This window comes from Drosophila suzukii, unplaced genomic scaffold, assembly GCF_043229965.1.
Source record: "Drosophila suzukii unplaced genomic scaffold, CBGP_Dsuzu_IsoJpt1.0 scf_20, whole genome shotgun sequence".
In the NCBI taxonomy this organism is placed as follows: Eukaryota; Metazoa; Arthropoda; class Insecta; order Diptera; family Drosophilidae; genus Drosophila; species Drosophila suzukii.
In genome coordinates this window covers 317007-335194 of record NW_027255907.1, presented here as the reverse complement: position 1 = coordinate 335194, position 18188 = coordinate 317007, and the positions used below count along the sequence as shown (strand labels likewise).

General features: G+C 41.9%; 2 protein-coding genes across 2 annotated transcripts in view; one reads left to right on the top strand and one right to left on the bottom strand.

The window, feature by feature from the left end:
* Positions 1-6235: 6235 nt before the first annotated feature.
* Positions 6236-18188, top strand: part of LOC118879725 (uncharacterized) — an 18540-nt gene continuing 6587 nt past the window's right edge. Inside the window, exons 1-8 of the mRNA XM_070998997.1 lie at positions 6236-11670; positions 11725-11926; positions 11988-12045; positions 12101-12206; positions 12313-12375; positions 12431-12780; positions 12914-15341; positions 15394-16383. Coding sequence (XP_070855098.1) covers positions 12204-12206; positions 12313-12375; positions 12431-12739 — 375 coding nt within the window. The 5' untranslated portion in view covers positions 6236-11670; positions 11725-11926; positions 11988-12045; positions 12101-12203 and the 3' untranslated portion in view covers positions 12740-12780; positions 12914-15341; positions 15394-16383. The remainder of the gene's footprint in view (positions 11671-11724; positions 11927-11987; positions 12046-12100; positions 12207-12312; positions 12376-12430; positions 12781-12913; positions 15342-15393; positions 16384-18188) is intronic.
* LOC139354754 (uncharacterized) lies at positions 13356-13872 on the bottom strand. The gene is made up of 2 exons (XM_070999001.1): positions 13736-13872; positions 13356-13701 (listed from the first exon to the last, which is right to left on the bottom strand). Exons 1-2 carry the CDS (start codon positions 13870-13872, stop codon positions 13356-13358), a joined length of 483 nt encoding a protein of 160 aa, XP_070855102.1.

Here is an 18188-nt window from a genome sequence, read left to right as displayed (position 1 = left end):
GTCAATATTCTCATTCTCAATCAAATGACGCGCAAGAAGGTGATTTAAATCCCGGAGGTCATGAAACCCTATTAGAAAACGATGATATTGGACTTCAGCGTATTGCTATGGCTCCCGGAGAAGGCCACATTCCAACAAATTTAACCCTTGACGACGACGCAGAAGAACTTTCCTTCCCAACTATTTCTTGCGGCGAAATATTTAAGGGGAATTCGTCCTATGCAAAAAAAGCAAGATCGCAAATTCGCTTTTACGACCGTCGATGCGCAGTAGTGCCCAAAGTCCCTTATATGTACAAATTTTATGAAATGCATCGAATTCAAAGTTCTATTTACAATGCCCTACGAAAAAAATCAGGTGCAGTAACTGCTGCAAATGTGAGGGATAATTCATTTGTTGACAGTCTTGTACAACATGACGATGGATTTCACATTCTAAAAGGCCTCCGTTCAGCTCCAGCACACTGGGAGGCAGAAAAAAAGAAAGTTATAGCCATGATAGGACAATTTGGGTTGCCTACATTCGTCATAACCCTCTCTGCTGCTGAATCTAAATGGAACGAACTCTTAGATTTTCTATCTCTTTTATTGGATAGCAGAGACATTACTGAGGAAGAGGCAGCAGATCTTTCTAGCGCCGAAAAAGCTAGATTAATTCGATCGGACCCAGTAACGTGCTCCCGGTACTTCGACTACAGGTTCCGGCAAATAATGAAATTATTTAAAAGCTCCGAGATATTTGGTGAGTTAAGACGCGTCCATTATTATTGGAGGATCGAGTTCCAGCACAGAGGATCGACGCACTCTCATGGCATGTATTGGTTTTCTGGTGCCCCAAAGCTAGAAGGACTCGATAACGCCGAAGAGGTCACCCACTTTATTGATCGTTTCATTACTACCAGCGGGGACGATCCTGAAATTCATGAAGTAATTCAATATCAGCGCCATAAGCACAGCGCTTCATGTTTAAGGGAACTACGAGGACAACCATTCTGCCGTTTTAATCCAACGTTGAAGAATATAAAAAAATATTTAAAAAAGTTAAAGAGCTCCTAAAGTCTGTTTCCGAAGAAGAATCGGCCATGTTTTAGAATTTTGAATATTTTCTCAGCCATCTTGAAATTTCATATGAGGAGTACAAGTTCGCCATTCGGTCTAGCTTAAAAAAGCCCCAAGTATTTCTTCGTCGCCAATTTTCTGATAGGTTGCTAAATGCTTACAATAGAAATATTTTAGGCTTGCATAGAGCAAACATGGATATTCAATTCATTCTAGATGCTTACGCCTGTTGTAGTTATATAATTAACTACATAAATAAATCCAACCGTGGCGTGTCGCAACTGATTCGAGAAGCAATGACAGAAATAAGCCATGGAAGTGTTTCCGTCAAAAGAAAATTGCAGCATTTAGGGAGCAAGTTTATTAACGCTACAGAAATATCTGCCCAAGAAGCTGCATAAAACATTTTAGGTTTACACTTGTCTGAGGCTAGTGAAGGGAATGTTTTTATTAACACTTGCCATCCAGATAAAAGGGACCGGATAGTCCGATCTAACAGAGAATTAGAACAGCTTCCCGCAAACTCAACAGATATTTTTGAGCGAAATTTACTTGATCGATACGTGCAAAGACATGAACAACTAGAATCGTTATGTCTTGCGGAATGTGCGGCTTGGTTCAAATTCTCCAAGCTAAATGAACGGTCAGAACAGTCAAACGAAGAATATGACGAACCAATCGACTTTGACGCAGATGAAGAAAATAACGTTGCTGCACAAAGTTACCAAATGCTGGATGGGACTGGTAGGGTAAAAATACGTAATCATGCCCTAATTCTTAGGTGGGTTCGCTTCAGTTTAAGCTCTTCTCCATCAGATTATTTTAGAGAGCACGTTATGCTCTTTTTCCCATGGAGAAGTGAAGAGACGGAAGTCATTGCAAAAGACAATGAAAGCACACAGAAATAATTTTGAAATTATTAAACGCAATAAAGAGCAGTATAATGTGTTTGACGACATGGAGTTAGAGAGAGTTCTTCAAGATCTGCAAAATGTGGATAGAAAAGAAAACGGCCCACTTCCCGAAGGGCCAGCCTCTCAATACCATGATGAAGAGTTCAGAGCTTTGGCAGTCCCCGACGTCGGCCAAAACGTAAATGTACTCCAAGATGAAAATGATTCAAATGGCGAACTTCCTCTTATAAGACTTCCTCCGATAGTATCTGACAATAACCTTTGCTCGCTTACCCGGTCTCTCAACTTTAAGCAACGCCAGTATTACGCCCACGTAATGTATAATGTTGCAGCCAAAAAAACATTTTATGAATATGTTGGTGGAGGGGCCGGAGTGGGAAAAGGCAGATTGATTTCTACAATATTTCAGTCTATAACTTGGCGAGCAAATAAACTTTCTGGGGCAACAGATTCCGCAAAGGTTTTACTTTGTGCTCCTACTGGAAAAGCAGCTTTTGGGATTGGGGGACTAACGCTTCATTCAGTTTTCTCCCTTCCTGTTAATCAAACATCTGGTCCTTTAAGACCCTTAAGCAATGACACTTTAAATACAATGCATTGTAAGTTGATTGATATCCAATTAATTATTATAAATGAGATCTCGATGGTCGGATCAAAAATGCTTGGATACTTAGATCAAAGACTTTGTCAAATTTTTAGAAGTCAAGATGTAAGTTTTGGGGGCAAGTCTATAATAGTGTTTGGAGATCTGAAGCAGCTTAGCCCAGATGGAGATCGTTGGATATTCGCAGAAAATACATCTAATCCCTATAATATTCTGGCAGGAGCTAACCCTTGGAATAACTTTAAGTTTTTCGAGCTAACGGAAATAATGCGGCAACGTGACGACCGCGCTTTTGCTTTGGCTTTGAATAATATGTCTGAAGCCAACATGACAAATGCAGATATTGAGCTTTTCAGGACAAGAGTTCTTCCAGTAACCGATGTTCCTGACGATGCAATTCACTTATTCTGTTCTAATGCTGACGTAAACCATTACAACTCCCTAAAACTTGCCCAAATTTGAACTGAAGAATTTGTGTCAACTGCAGTAGATACAGTTAAGTCAGCTAATATGTCTGAAAGAAGTCGAGAATCAACTCTTAGGCATGCCCAAAACATGAAGACCTCTGAAACTCAGGGTCTACCATATATTTTACACCTGAAGACTACTGCAAAATATATGGTTACCGTCAATATTGACACAAATGATGGACTTGTTAATGGGGCAACTGGTCAATTAATGCGAATTGACAACTGTATGGTTAACGGCTCATTATTAGTTACTGGACTGTGAATTAAGTTTACAGATGCCACTGTCGGTACTATAGCTAGGTCAAAAGTTCGAGGAAATGATCACCCAGACTGGACTCCAATTTATAAAACAGCCCGAGTATTCCAATGCGGAAATTCGGGACATTCTTCTATTGATCGAAAAGAATTTCCAGTTGTTCCTGCTGACGCTATTACCATCCATAAGAGCCAAGGAGCAACCTACAGCAAAGTCGCAGTGCATCTTAAAAGAGGCATTAAGCGAGCTTCGTTGTACGTAGGTTGCAGCAGAGCAACTAGCGCATCGGGCCTTTTCCTTTTAGGAGACTTTGTCCCTCCAACTAGATTTGGAGCTACAAATGTCCAAGAAGAACTTGAACGTTTAAGAGGGGAAAAGGCTTTGACTACGCATTATAAATTTTTGGTCAATGAAAATGAGGATATCTTTTTATATTACCACAACGTGGAATCTCTTCGTGCTCATCGCGAAGATGTTGCCAACGACAACATTATTTGTTCTGCCAACTTTTTATGTTGAAACCTAGACTCTTCCACAAGAAGAGTAGACTTTAAGGGATTTTGACATTATAAGAAGAATAGATTGCAACCATTTGAATGGTATTGGGAAGAACGGAATACTTATTTATGCTAAACAAAACATTTCGCAAAATGTATTATTTCTGTTTGAGACAAAGAAGTCCACAAACACAAGGGCAACGTATCAATCGATTGCATTTAAATATCTTGACACGTCATTTATAACTGTTTATGGGAGTCCCGGATTTCCAATAGCAAGATTTCGAAATGGAATTAAAGCTGATGTGGAAAAAGTGCGTAGAATGGATAATACTAAAGTAGTAATATTAGGAGATTTTAATATTTGCAGATCCACAGGGACTGATATTCTGGAGGAACACTTGAATGCCTATAACCTCTTTTCAATCAATCATTCTCCCACAACAAAACAAATAACACAAATTGATTGGATATTTTCAGATTCTCGAATTCCACAAGCTCTTGCCATTACTTATGAGACACCATATAGCCACCACGATGGAATTTTATTTAAGTATAGCTTGTAGCAGGTAATATAATTAAATATATAAATAGTAAAAATTGTAATAGGTTAGAAAAAATAATTAATTGTATATAGCATATTGTATATATGTGTTTTTATGGTATTATTAATTTATTTATTTCTATCTATCAACGTAGTTTTCAAAATTGTATATATATATATAAATGATAATATTTTCCCCCTCGTGGATTGTGACCTTGACGTGGTGTGGGGGCTGAGTACGTGAAATTGTTTTAATATCACTGAAGCTAGCAACAATCCTTAAAATGTAACATAGTGTCACTAACATTGATTATTTCTTATAACTGCAAGGGTATTCAAACTTCGGCTTGCCGAAGTTAACTTCCTTTCTCGTTTAATTTGGAAATGACTTCAGCTATTGTTGTTTCATTTCCGATTAGATTTCTGGCGACACCTTTTAGCTTTGTTTTTATAATGGAAACTGCTTATTGTTCGTGTTCGCCTTTTATTGATTCTATTATTTCTAATGCATCCATAAAACTTGTTAAGTTTTCAGCTTTACCATCGAAAACTGGTATAAGCTTGGATGCTGTATTAATAAAATCAATATTAGTTTGTGCCATTTTGATTGGATTTATTTCTACAATGCCGTTGTGAGAATCCGAGTCGGTCGATTCCTGGTCTGATAATTCAGATTGAATAAGGTGAGGTTGTTTATATCTTTTTCTTCTATATCGGGATCTTTAGAGATACGGTCGTCAGCCCCAGCTTGTACTGGTGGATCTGATGATTCTGACTCTTCTCTAGCTTCTATCTTCAAAGGTGTATTTAGGATAGTTGGTACTGAAATTGTTAAGTCGTACCTTTGCTTTATAAATATTAGGTTATCCCGTTAGTTGTTTAAATATTTTGATACCTGAGACCAATGGGCTTTGTTTAGCCTGACTCTCTGATCGTATATTAGTATACGCGCTGTATTGAAGCGTGTTACTAATATTTCGGCCTGCTTGTTCACAGTGTTTTGCTGTGCTGGAAGGCGTCTTGATAGTGACTTATAAGATCTGTCAAAATCAATTTTTATATTATTATTATTATTTAATGGAATATTTTCTAGGTTCTTGAAACCATCAATGAAAGATGTCTCCCAAGTAACTTGTTATCGTTAATAACTGATCTAATTTTTAGGGCCGGGACGGTGCTCAATACTATCGCCTTCTGGGTACTTGGGTAATGTATCAAGGGAGAAAAGTCTAAGTTGTACCTATTCATGTACTCATATTCGAATTCATTAATTAGTAGAGGCTCAGCTCCTTTTTCAATTATTGATAATACCCTGTTCTGAAAGTTGGGTTCCCTATCAAGAGCGATTCTAATACACTCTGTAGTATTCATATTTTATGTTTATTATTATTTTTTTTAATTATTTATTTTTGTTGTACATTAGATATGATTATTAGATGAAATAATATCTATATTCAATATATCAATATATGGACATACATATTTATGTTAAATGGTTTGCTCTTTTGTTATTACTTTATTTTGAACACCTTTTTATAATTATTGTTGGCGCTTTATGTATTTATATTTTGTCCAGATCATTAGCCTGGTTTTTTTTTATGGCTCTCTTTGATATACATTTATTATGAAACATATATGCATTGTACAAAATAAATGCGCTCATAATAAAGACAATAATTGATAATAAAATGTTCGTTAAGTCTGTATTAATATTTTTAGACTCGATTTTATTTATGACGTTTGCTGTGGAGTCCACTTCTCTTACGTCTACTAAACCCATTTTGGGTGTTTTCTATGAGCTGTTATAGCTATAGGTGTGTAGTTTACTTTATAACTTATTTGCCATTTAGTTTGGCTCATGTAGTTAAAAATTTGCTTTATTGAGCCATGAAATATTTTTTGTATAATTTGATAAAAATTTATTTTTTAACAATGGGAAAGCCTGCCTAGTTTTTGTATGGTTTTCAGGCCACACGCTAATTGGGCAACTTTAATGTCAGTCAATTTTACATTAGTTTTTTATAAAATATAAAAAAAATATGCATCGCAGTGCAATGAAAAAAATTATGCAACGCAGTGCATGGTAAAAAAAAAATATGAGCTCTATGAAGCGCTGTCGGCTCACTTATTCTTGGTCTCGCTTGGTTGGCAAGACGTGGCCGGTGCTGGCTGCACAGGCTGGACTTCCTCGTCGGTCTTCTTTGTTGGGGCACCGGTGCTGGCTGCACAGGTGTACTCGCAATGGGGCGAGCACAGTGGTCCCTCGCAGTCGTTTGGGCACTTCTTAGTAAATTTTGGTATTTCTTTCTTCTGTGGTGGAGGTAATTTTACATTAGTTTTTGCAAGACTTTTAATTGCAGGGTAGGTGTGTGTATTTGTGGCTGTGGCTTGATTTTGTCTTTCACTTATTAAAGTTTTTATATTTTCGAGTTCGGCATGTAATTTGACCGAATCGTTCCAATTTAATTTACTTCCGCTATTTAGTAGCTTCAGTAATTCAGCCCTTCTGGATTTTAGTCTCTTTACCACACCACTGCGTTTTGCACACATCACACTCTACTCACTGCGATATTATTTTTTGTCTGCTGCTAATGAAATTCATCAATTTCTGTCCTCCAGTTGTTCCTTTCTAGGTCTTCCAGGACCAGCGTCACGGTGAAATGAAATCGTCTTTAATTTCCTGTCCTGCAGTTTTGCTGTCCTAGGTCCTCCAGGACCATCGTCACGGTCGCCATGTAATATGTTTAAACGTGTAGGATTTTCCATAAAGCCCAAATAATATAAGGCCAATTCATTTAGGTTAGATATCCATTTGGATGATTTTTATTTGTATTGTATTCGGAGCAGAGCAGCCGTTGTTGCCGCTCTGAGCTCAAAAGAGTATCTTCACCAACTTAATTTACTTAGGAGCTAAGGAGGTCTAAGTCTCATAGCGGCGCTGCCAACAGCGGCAGCGGAGAGACGGCCTATATATTCTTAAGTATATAGCTATGCTCACTTAGTCTGGAGCGCGGAGTTATATGTATGTACTTGACTTTGGCTGAGCGGCTGGCGTGTGCAACAGAATGCTGACACCTGCACTTTCTGTGTACGCCGCCGATCGACTCATGTTTCGGCCACTTTAGGTTTTTGACCGAGTCTTTGTTTATGTAAACACTGCAACAAAGTGTTACAGTGTGTTTGATTCAAGTACTCTTGGTACAGTAGATATTCAATGTAAGTGCATACTACAATACTGTCATGAAAATTGTTTCCGTAGGACCAGCGAGAGATCGAGCAGAGAATCCTCTTTCTGGAGACGAATAGCAATGCAACGCAGCTCACGCCGCACAGCAATTAAAACTCCGCCACCTCTGGAGCATTGTGTTTTAACGAAATCTCGATCCTTACGGAACACATGAAAAAGATTTGAATCAAAGAATTCATTATCGAAGAAATCCATATTGAGCCAGGTTTCAACAAAAATGATGACGTCATGATCACCATGAGACGTTGCCTGGAAAAGGGATTGAGCTTTCGTACGCATACCACCGATATTTTGAAAATAAATATTGAAATTTGTATTGTTAGCGCATATCCGGTCATCCATGGTCATGCTATTAATAATTTTATCATAATTTATAAAATTATTTGTAAGAACCTTCAGTAAAGTAGTGGTACGGATACGAATAGGCTGGTGATCGGCGCTCCAAATATTAGGTGGGCAGTCAATATTAGCATTCAAAATATAAATGCTCGCAGGTGAATCCACTTCCGGTAATAAAGAGCGAGAACGTACTACAGCAGCCGCAGTCCATTGTTGTTGTTGATGGCGAACGCATCTCCAGAGAGCACCGTCAGAGAGAGGCTCGCCATCCAGCCAAATGTGTCGATAAAAGTTGTTGTAGAAAGACGAACGTCAGAAAGGTAGAGACGGAGAGCGCATAACTATTAGGCGATGAAGAGTAAGAATCCAGCCGACTATCTAGGTACTTCGGAAGAGAGGCGCAAGATGATGAGAGCGCAACTCCGAGGAGGGCGCCGATATTAGACGGCGGACGGCGAAAGTCGCGCACAGCGGACAACAAAAGCTCCTGCTGATGTTGTTGATGGTGCAACGGGAGAGGGGCGCAAGATGATGAGAGCGCAACTCCGAGGAGCGCGCCGATATTAGAACCAGGCGGACAGCGAATGTCGCGCAAAGCAAACAACAAAAGCTCCGGCTGATGTTTTTGATGAAGCATCAGGAGAGCAACGGAAAATGATGTGAGCGCAAATCCGAGCCAGGCGGACGGCGAATGTCGCACAAAGTGGACAACAAAAGCTCCGGCTGATGTTGTCAATGGTGCGTTAGGAGAGAGTCAGAAGATGAAGAGAGCGCAGTGAGAAAGGCAAGCAGCTGCCAATGTTGTTGCGAAAACGACTCCGACAAATGAGGAAAGGCTTGCAGACGATGTCCCGCAAAAGTATCGACGCCAGTGGCGTCGAACACTAGGGGCTTTTTGATGGCTGAATTGATGATGAAGTTTGTCCAGGCTCCGGCAAATTAGATAAGATTCCATCCCCTACAACAATGGCCCGTTTTCTATGAATAAATCTTTTGACCTTAACTGAGTTCGGCCAGAAATCGTTTTTGAAGACTTTATCGTAAAGCTGATCGGGGATACCAAGCTTGAAATTTACAAACTTTAAAGTTGTAACGTCAACATCTTTTTTTACAAGTTTTACACAAGTGAGAGAACTAGCATCCACCTTAAGCTTGGTGGACACGTATTTTAAAACAGTGTTCGGCTCTGTATCAGTTGCAAACTTTCCGACATGCAAAAATTTCTTGGTCGGCCAAACATGAAGATCTTCGGCACTAGGAGCCACTCCAACAACATGTTTATTGGGCTTGTTGTTGTTCCTTCTCTTCTTATTTCGAACCTGTATGAAACTTCCTCTCTCAATATCCAGAGCATGATTAGAAGGGTCAACGACCGCGGAAGACGTAGCAGCAGCATCCGCATATGACTGGGGAGCTGCAGCTACGTTGGTAGGTCTCGGTAGACGAGGCTTGGGATTAACATTCTGATTCAATACATCATCTTTAGGGGGAACGCCTCCAAGAATTTATTATGAAGGCCCTGGTATAAGCGCTCCAGGGCTTTCAATTTACCATCGAATTCATCGATTTTAAAATGCGAATCATTCGCAACCACACAGTTATCACATTGCCACAGTATATTTGGATTTAAAAAGAGTTTGAGCACATCGTCCGGTAGGGCTACGCAAGAAGTATGATAGGCGCGACGGCACAAAGAAGAGCAGCGAACAGCATCCGAAGCGCGAAGCTGGGCCAATGTAACATCGGTTTTGCACTCGGGACAGCGGGGAAGTAACATAGCGAATATTATAAGCACGTCTAAACGCAATGAAAGCTAGATGACAACTTTGCACGTCCTCTCCCTTCGGATACGGGTTTCTTATGCCGATTAGCCGTTCGCTTTAGCTATACTCAACTGGAATAAGAATCCGCTTAAAATGGCACCAGCATTTTAAGGAACAACAATTATCTTATAACACCGACATTGCAGTCCAATTATGTCGCTGAAGCGGAAACCCCCTCCTTGAGAAAAGCCTTTTATTCGCAAACACACTTTAAAGCAAGTGTAACTCAGCTAAAGGGAGTGCGAAGGAGACTGCCCGATTTGAATAATTGGCATGTAGATGGTAATTGAAATTAAGAATGTTACGAACTGCATATTTTTCGATGGCAGTGCCGCTAGCTCAGTCTTATCTCAGGGCAGTGTACCCCTAATGTCACAGCTCGCAACATAAATATCGACAACTCTGCTGTCTCACATCACTAAACTATCGGTCATTACTAAGAACAAAAAAACGTAAACCAAGGTACATACCTTTAAGTATTGACGGAAAAATTGATTAAATTTGGTGGCTATCGATGACCTAGCCAAGCGCTCCCACCTAGCCATGAATGCCCTTAAGATGCTGCAGGGCACCAATGTTTGTGCCTAACCGAAGTAGACACTTCCGGGGCACACCGCAGGACAAGGGGGTAATGAGCACTTGTCGCTGGCACGGGGACGCTTTGCTGGCAGGACGATCGCGTCGCGGCAATGGTAACGAAGGTTACTGCGATTCCGGACCACAGGCGATGCGGAACTGCGCTGAGGTTGAGCTAACGTAGGTTAGCTGCTTGTGAAGATAGCGTATTACGAGCCCTATTCCCAGATGTAGGAAGTGGAACCGCGGAGTTATGAGATGTGTAATATGCTGATCAGCAATTCTCATATGCAGTGGGTGCTACTGAGCGCCTGGTACTGTTCCCAACTTGGCTACTGCTTGATTTGTTGAGTGTGGTCATGAAGACTTTCGCTTAGCATTAACAAAGTTATAAAACTTCCTTGGATCCTTTGAAAATTAAAAATGGTAACTTGGCATTTGAAGGGATATGTAAGTATTATGTACAGATTGTGAAATTTTATTTAAGGAGTAAAGTATATACATTCCAAATTTAAAATAATGCAGAATATCGCTAGTGGCATGAAAGATTGGGCCATGTTAGTGTAGGGAAATTCTTAGAAATTATACGAAATAGATTGTTTTGAGATGTTGAACTTATAAAAAGCATACAGCTAAATAGAAATGAAATATGTGAGGTGTGTAATAACGGAAAGCAATCTAGGCTAATATTTGAAAAATCAAATAATAAAAGTATTTACCGCCTATTGTTCGTTATTTATTCTGATGTATGTAATCCGATTATGCCCTCAACTATTGATAGATTTGTGGCGAAAAGTGAGGCTCATTTTAACTTAAAAATGGTAAGTCTATATATTGATAATGGCAGGTAATACCTCTCTAATGAAATGCGTAAATTTTGTGTCAAAAAAGGTATCAGTTATCATTTAACGGTTCCTCATACCCCACCGTTGAATGGTGTTGCAGAGCGGATGATTAGAACAATCGCTGAAAAAGCTTGGTCTATGATTAAAATAATACAAGTTTTTGGGTTGAAGCTGTTTTAACAGCAACTTATTTAGTTAATTGGTCCCCAAGTAGAACTTTAGAAAATATGAAAAAACACCATATGAGATGTGTCATAAAAAGAAGGCAAAAAGAAGAAGAAAAAGAAGAAGACTGATAGCTAAGGATGTAGTGGTGGACGAAATGAACATAAAATCTGTGACTTTAAATGAAAAGGACTCTGGAGTAAAACATTATGATTTTAAGAGAAGTCATGATTTCCCAATGGAAGAGAATGAAAATTTCGATTTTTCATTACAGGAAATGAATACAAAACTCACTTACACATTGTGGGTTTTACAAATGTTTAATGAATATGGTAAGTACAATCATTTATATTCATGCTCCTCTTAGCCGATCTATCCTTCCTCAGCCTTTAAGACCGAATACTTGGCCGCCGTCTTAAATATTTACGCGGTCAAAGCAGAGGATTTGTTTTGCTGGAAAAAGGCTACACCCGCCGCGAAAACTTATGCTCTACCAGTCACTTTTTGGTAGAACTCGCATGAAAGCACGGCCCTCAAAAGGAACTTAATCCTGAGGAGCTCCTGGGGAAAAAGGGGGCAGGCCAAAAGGTACGTAACTGCACTGTAAACTATACCATTTAACTAATACGCGTGACCTTTTTGATTCTAGGCAAACTACGAGGACAAATATCTCGGGTCTAAATCAGGATAAATTCACAATTAATCAGGTAAGTAAATATAGTAATCCAGGTACAAATGTATTTAATTTTCCCTAAATTTCAGCCACTATTGGTCCGGGTGTGGAGGGCGATTATAGCACGGGCTGGAGACTTCTCGCCGGAGGCCAGCAGCAATACGGGTCTCAGCAAATAAAAACTGGCGCACTATGGTGAGTTGCGCAAGGGCAGTCCGAGGTTCGGCTGCCATACAAAATGTACTCAACTGCACTGTAAACTATACCATTTAACTAATACTCGCGATCTTTTTGATTCTAGGCAAACAACGAAGAACAAAGAGGGTTATCGGGTCTAAGTCCAAATAAATTCACAACTAATCAGGTAAGTAAATATAGTAATCCAGGTACAAATGTATTTAATTTTCCCTAAATTTCAGCCACTATTGGTCCGGGCCTGGAGGGCGATTATAGCCCGGGCTGGAGACTTCTCGCCGGAGGCCAGCAGTAACACGGGTCTCAGCAAACAAAAACTGGCGTTGCGCAAGGGCAGTCCAAAGTTCGGCTGCCAGACAAAATGCGACGGCTGGAAGTTCCCGAGGCGAGGTGGACGTGGTATTCCGGAACGGACTCACCGGGAAATGCTGGATGTCGTCGGCGTCGACTGCGAAAGGCGTTTATGGCTGGTCACGGTCACGTTTATGGCGGGTCGAACGGACCCCGGTTGCTGGCAGCCAAATCGTGGCTGATATGAATGGCGAAATCGCGCAGAAATCCGTGGAACTCCCAAGTAAATATCCCGGGGCCCTTTGTGTTGGGACCCCAGCTGCCCTATATATGATTATTAATAAATAACAAACTAACATGTTAACTTTCCTATCACTCAATTTAATTTAGTATTAAGCACGAAAATTGTATCTTAGAACTTTCAGCTGCATCTGCCTGGTTAGTCAATATGGCTCCGACTATACTGATGTCTGCTGATCATCATCGTTCCTCCCCCACCATATTACATGGCCTCTCCCATAATTGGGTCATTGGATACATGAGTGCCATTTAAGGTAATCTCAGAGCGAACCGCGATTAATCCTCAAATAACCAGATCGCCCTATCGACCTAACCTGTCGATAGAGTTCGTCCCATAATCGACTCCAATTGCAACATTAACCAAAGATTTCGAGAGGTGCTTCCCGGAGTTTCAGCAGAACGACGAAATAATTGGTACCTTTGGAGATAGGATGGGACTCAACACGGCACTGATACCATCCTGCAGTTCGATCGGCGCCTAAGGCGGGTCCACGCATGACGGGAACTTTAGCAGATGTGATCGCGATGCTCGTATACTTTGTTTCTCCATATTTCAGATCACAACCGGATGTCTTTGGCGTAATACACTCCCAGACTACACTCCTCCAGCACGAATGCATTGCTGCCGACGGATTTGACCACCCTGGCTTTTAAGAATTTGCGAGCAAACTTGGCGTTAAAAGATTTGCTGAAATCACTTAGCACGAAGTTGCGGCGGAAGACTTCTTGCCCCGGCTTGGCGAGCAACGTACGGGCTCGCTTATCATAGCGCTGCCGGCTCATCTCGTATGCCCCGTCCAGTTGCTTATGCACTTTGGCTTGGATTATTTGAAGCTTGTCCTTGGTCTGCATTCCGGCAATTTCATGGTCGACCAGGGACCTGAGTCGTCTGGCTAGCTTGTAACTGATGGCCAAATACGGTGAAGAACGATGGCCACCTCAATCTCCGGCAGGTGTGCATCCCATTCCCGGTGACATTCCCGGCCAAGACATTCCTGTTAACTCTCTTCGCGGCATTGCTCTGTGGTGAGTATACTGGAGTCTTCATGTGCTGTATACCGAAGCCATCGATCATCTCCTCAAACGCCTTGGATACGAACTGTTTGCGTTGTCCGAATGGATCGTCTCAAGCACCCCGAACTTGTAAAATTCCTCGTTTACCAAGAATCTAGAGTTTCTGGAATGGTCTTTCCGTCTCTACCCTTCTTCCGATTAGGACCTGCATCCTTAAGTTTGGCGCTTTGGACTCCTCGCAACCCCGGACGTATTCACGCACCTGGATAGTTATCTCCGGTCAATAGAACTGGCGTCGCAGGGTCTCCAAGGTCATTGTCATCCCACCATGGCCAGTTTTGGGGTCCGAATGAGCATGCTATATGAAGCTGTGGGTCAGGCTTTGCGGGATCCACAGCTTCCATTCGGATCCTTTTAATTATTCGTCCACTTTCGGTATACGCATGCGCTTGAAGATTAGTCCGCCGTCCACCTTGAGGTCCGGTAAGGGCTCCCTGTTGCACTCCACGTCTTGCACTAATTCCGTGCAATCCTCCGTAGTAAATTCGGTCGTCTGGAATCCCAGTAACTCCGATGGATCTATCCGGACATCCTCGATAATGCGGGATAGATTGTCGGCGACTACGTTCTCGCTGCCTTTGCGATGTTTAAAGCGGAAATCGTAGCCCTGCAGCTGGACAGACCACCATACGAGTCGTCCGGTCAGATCCTTCATTGTCATCAACCACTTTAGGCTGGCGTGACCAGTAATGCATGTGAACGGCATACCTTCCACATACGGTCTGAACTTCCGAATGGCTAGGATGGCCGCCAGACACTCCTTTTCCGTGAACAAGTAATTAACCTGGTGTTTGTTCATCTTGGCCGAGAACAACGCGATAGGCGCTCGTCTCCGTTCTGGTTCCGCTAAAACAATACCGCACCGACGCCAACGTGGGATGCGTTGAACTGAATGTAGAAATGTTTCTTGAAGTCCGCATAAACCAGGACCGGCGCGCTCGTCAAGGCCAGCTTCAGGTCATCCACACTTTGGCGCTGGGGCTTGGTGGCGCTGGGGCTTGAGGAAATCTTGGTGTTTCCAGCCTTCCCGCTGCATCCGCTTGAATAGACAATATGGCTGCGACAATATGGCGCTCGTCAAGGCCAGCTTCAGGTCATCCACTTCCTGTGTGGCGCTGGGGCTTAAGGAAAACTTGGTGTTTCCAGCCTTCCCGCTGCATCCACCTGATTAGACAACATGGCTGCGACTTTTCTAATAACTGGCGATCATCATCGTTCCTCCCCCACCATATTTCATGGCCTCTCCCAAAATTTGGCCATTGGACACATGAGGGGACACATTTAAGGTAATCTCAGAGCGAACCGGGATTAATCCTCAAATGGCCAGATCGCCCGCCAGAATCATACCGCTGCTGCAACGAGCAGCAGAACGACGAAATGTGCTTTGGAGATAGGATGGGACTCAACACGGCACTTATACCATGCTGCAGCCCGATCGGCGCCTAACGCGTGGCTTACGCATGACGTGAAGTATAGCAGATGTGATCGCGATGCTCCTATACTTTGTTTTTCCTTCTTTCAGATCACAACCGGATGTCCTTGGCGTGATACACTCCCAGACTGCGGCCTTGGAGGTCTTCCAGCAAATATGCGTTGCTGCCGACGGACTTGACCACCCTGGCTTTTATTAACTTGTGAGCAAACTTGGCATTAAAGGATTTGCTGAAATCACTCATCACGAAGATGCGGCGGAAGACTTATTGGCCTGACTTGGCGAGCAGCATACGGGCTTGCTCATCACGGCTCATCTCGTATGGCCCCTCCAGTTGCTTTTGCCCCTTGGCGTGGTCCTTGGTCTGCTTTTCGGCAATTTCATGGTCGACCAGGGACCTGAGTCGTCTGGTTAGCTTGTAACTGGAACCGTTGAGGAACATGTGATGGCCGAACATGTGACGGCGCTTCTCCTCTGGCTGAGTGAACGATGTATCGGATGGTCACCTCAATCTCCGGCAGATGTGCACCCCATTCCCGGTGATTTTCGTCCAAGAAACGGCATTGCTCTGTGGTGAATATACTGAAGTCTTTATGTGCTGTATACCGAAGCCCCGAATCATCTCCTCAAACCCCTTGGATACGAACTGTTTGCCGTTGTCCGAATGTATCGTCTCAGGCACCCTGAACTTGTAAAATATCTGGTTTACCAGGAAATTCACTACGTTCGCCGCCGTCGCCTCCTTCATCGCCTTTAAGAAGGTGTACTTTTAGAAATGGTCCACCACGATGAATATCCAGGCGTGTCCACTCTTGGACCTCGGATACTTGCCCAGAAAATCGATGTAGAGTTTCTGGAATGGCCTTTCCGTCTCTACTCTTCGTCCGATTCCGACCTGCATCCTGAAGTTTGGCGCTTTGGACTCCTTGCACACCTCGCAACCCCGGACGTATTCACGCACCTGGATAGGCATTCCTGGCCAATAGAACTGACGTCGCAGGGTCTCCAAGGACTTCGTCATTTCAACATGGCCAGCATTGGGGTCTGAATGCGTCAGGTGTAGCGCTTGTAGTGAATATCGTAAGTTGGGAGGCGCCATCTATGAATCAGATAGAGAACTATGGTGGGGTGCATGCAGAAAGGGGGAGGAGAGCAACAGACCTTAATGTCAACCTGCTTTGTGGCATCTCCCAAAATCGCTATGGGGTTACCGGCAGAATTATGGCGGCATAATCGGTCTTTCCAATTTTGACCGTCTAACAGTCAAGAAGTGTTTCCTTAAAGTGTCTTGTTAAGTCTTAAATTATAAAATAACGAGAGCAAAAGTTCGGCTTGCAGCCACAAAGATTAGTTCAGCGCTAAGTCCAATTGGGCGAGTGGAGATATCGAAGAATATTCCAGTTGTATTTATTAGGGAAGGAAGCGTTTCCGACCCCATAAAGTATATATATTCTTTATCAGCATCACTTGAAGAGTCGATATAGCCATGTCCGTTTGTCCGTTTCTACGTAAACTAGTCTCTCAGTTTTAAAGCTATCGGGCTGAAACTTTCCCAAAAGTCTTATTTCTTTTGCAGGTAGTATATAAGTCGGAACCAGCCGGATCGGACAACTATATCTTATAGCACCGATACGAATAAACGGAACAAACATTTTTTTTTAAATTTCTTTGGGGTTTTTTAACATATAAACTCCTACGCTTGGAAATAACATTTTTTAATTAGGTCTGAATTTCGAATTTAATTTTATCAAAATCGGACGACTCTATCATATAGCTGCCGGTGTCGTATAGCTGTCATATAGCTGTCGGTGTTTTTTAACACATAACCTCCTACGATTGGAAAAATCATTTTTGAATTAGTTCTGAATTTCGTATTTAATTTTATTAAAATCGGACGACTATATCATATATCTGCCATAGGAACGATCGGAAAATTGGTGGGAAAATGATATGAAACAAATTATAGCTTCAGTGTTTTTTTTTGTATTTTATACCCGTTACTCGTAGAGTAAAAGGTTATACTAAATTCTTCGGAAAGTATGTAACGGGCAGAAGGAAGCGTTTCCGACCCCATAAAGTATATATATTCTTGATCAGTATCACTAGCCGAGTCGATCTAGCCATGTTCGTACGTCTGTCTGTCCGTCCGGATGAACGCTGAGATCTCAGGAACTATAAGATCTAGGCTATTGAGATTTGTAGTACAGATTCCTGAGCTTCTTACGCAGCGCAAGTTTGTTTCAGCAGCGTGCCACGCCCACTCTAACGCCCACAAGCCGCCCAAAACTGTGACTCCTACAGTTTTGACGCTAGAATAAAAATTTTATCTGGAATGTATTGTTGTCATCAACACCTATCGATTGACCCAAAAAAAGTTTGCCACGCCCACAAACTTCAAAGAATCGTAAATATGAACGTGAATATCTAGGAAACTATCAAAGATAGAGAATTGAGACCTCAGATTTAGATTTCGTAGCCTTGTACGCAGCGCACGTTTGTTGACGCCCACAATTTTCATGCTAGAATAAAAATTTTAACTGAAATGTATTGGTCGCGTCAATACCTATCGATTGATAAAAAAAAAATTTGCCACGCTTACTCTAACGCCCATAACGCTTAAATCTGTCTACCCCCGGTAGGTGGCGCATTTTAATCTCGCTTTGCTGCTTGCATATCTTTATTTCCCTTTGGTCCCTTTTCGTGAGTAACGGGTATCTGATAGTCGAGGTACTTGACTATAGCGATCTTCCTCGTTAAATTTAATAATTGTAACTGCATGGGTATCCTTTCCTTTCTTGTTAATTTTTTGCTTCTTGTATACAAATGTATATTAAAGCCCCTATAAATTCGTTTAAATTATTTATTTTAAATATATTTCGGGTCCA

Coding starts and splice junctions, on each gene's coding strand:
- LOC139354754 (XM_070999001.1), bottom strand. CDS start 13,872: ATGATCGATGGCTTCGGTATACAGCACATGAAGACTCCAGTATACTCA. Junction 13,702..13,735: donor CACACCTGCCGGAGATTGAG/GTGGCCATCGTT, acceptor TTTGGCCATCAG/TTACAAGCTAGCCAGACGAC.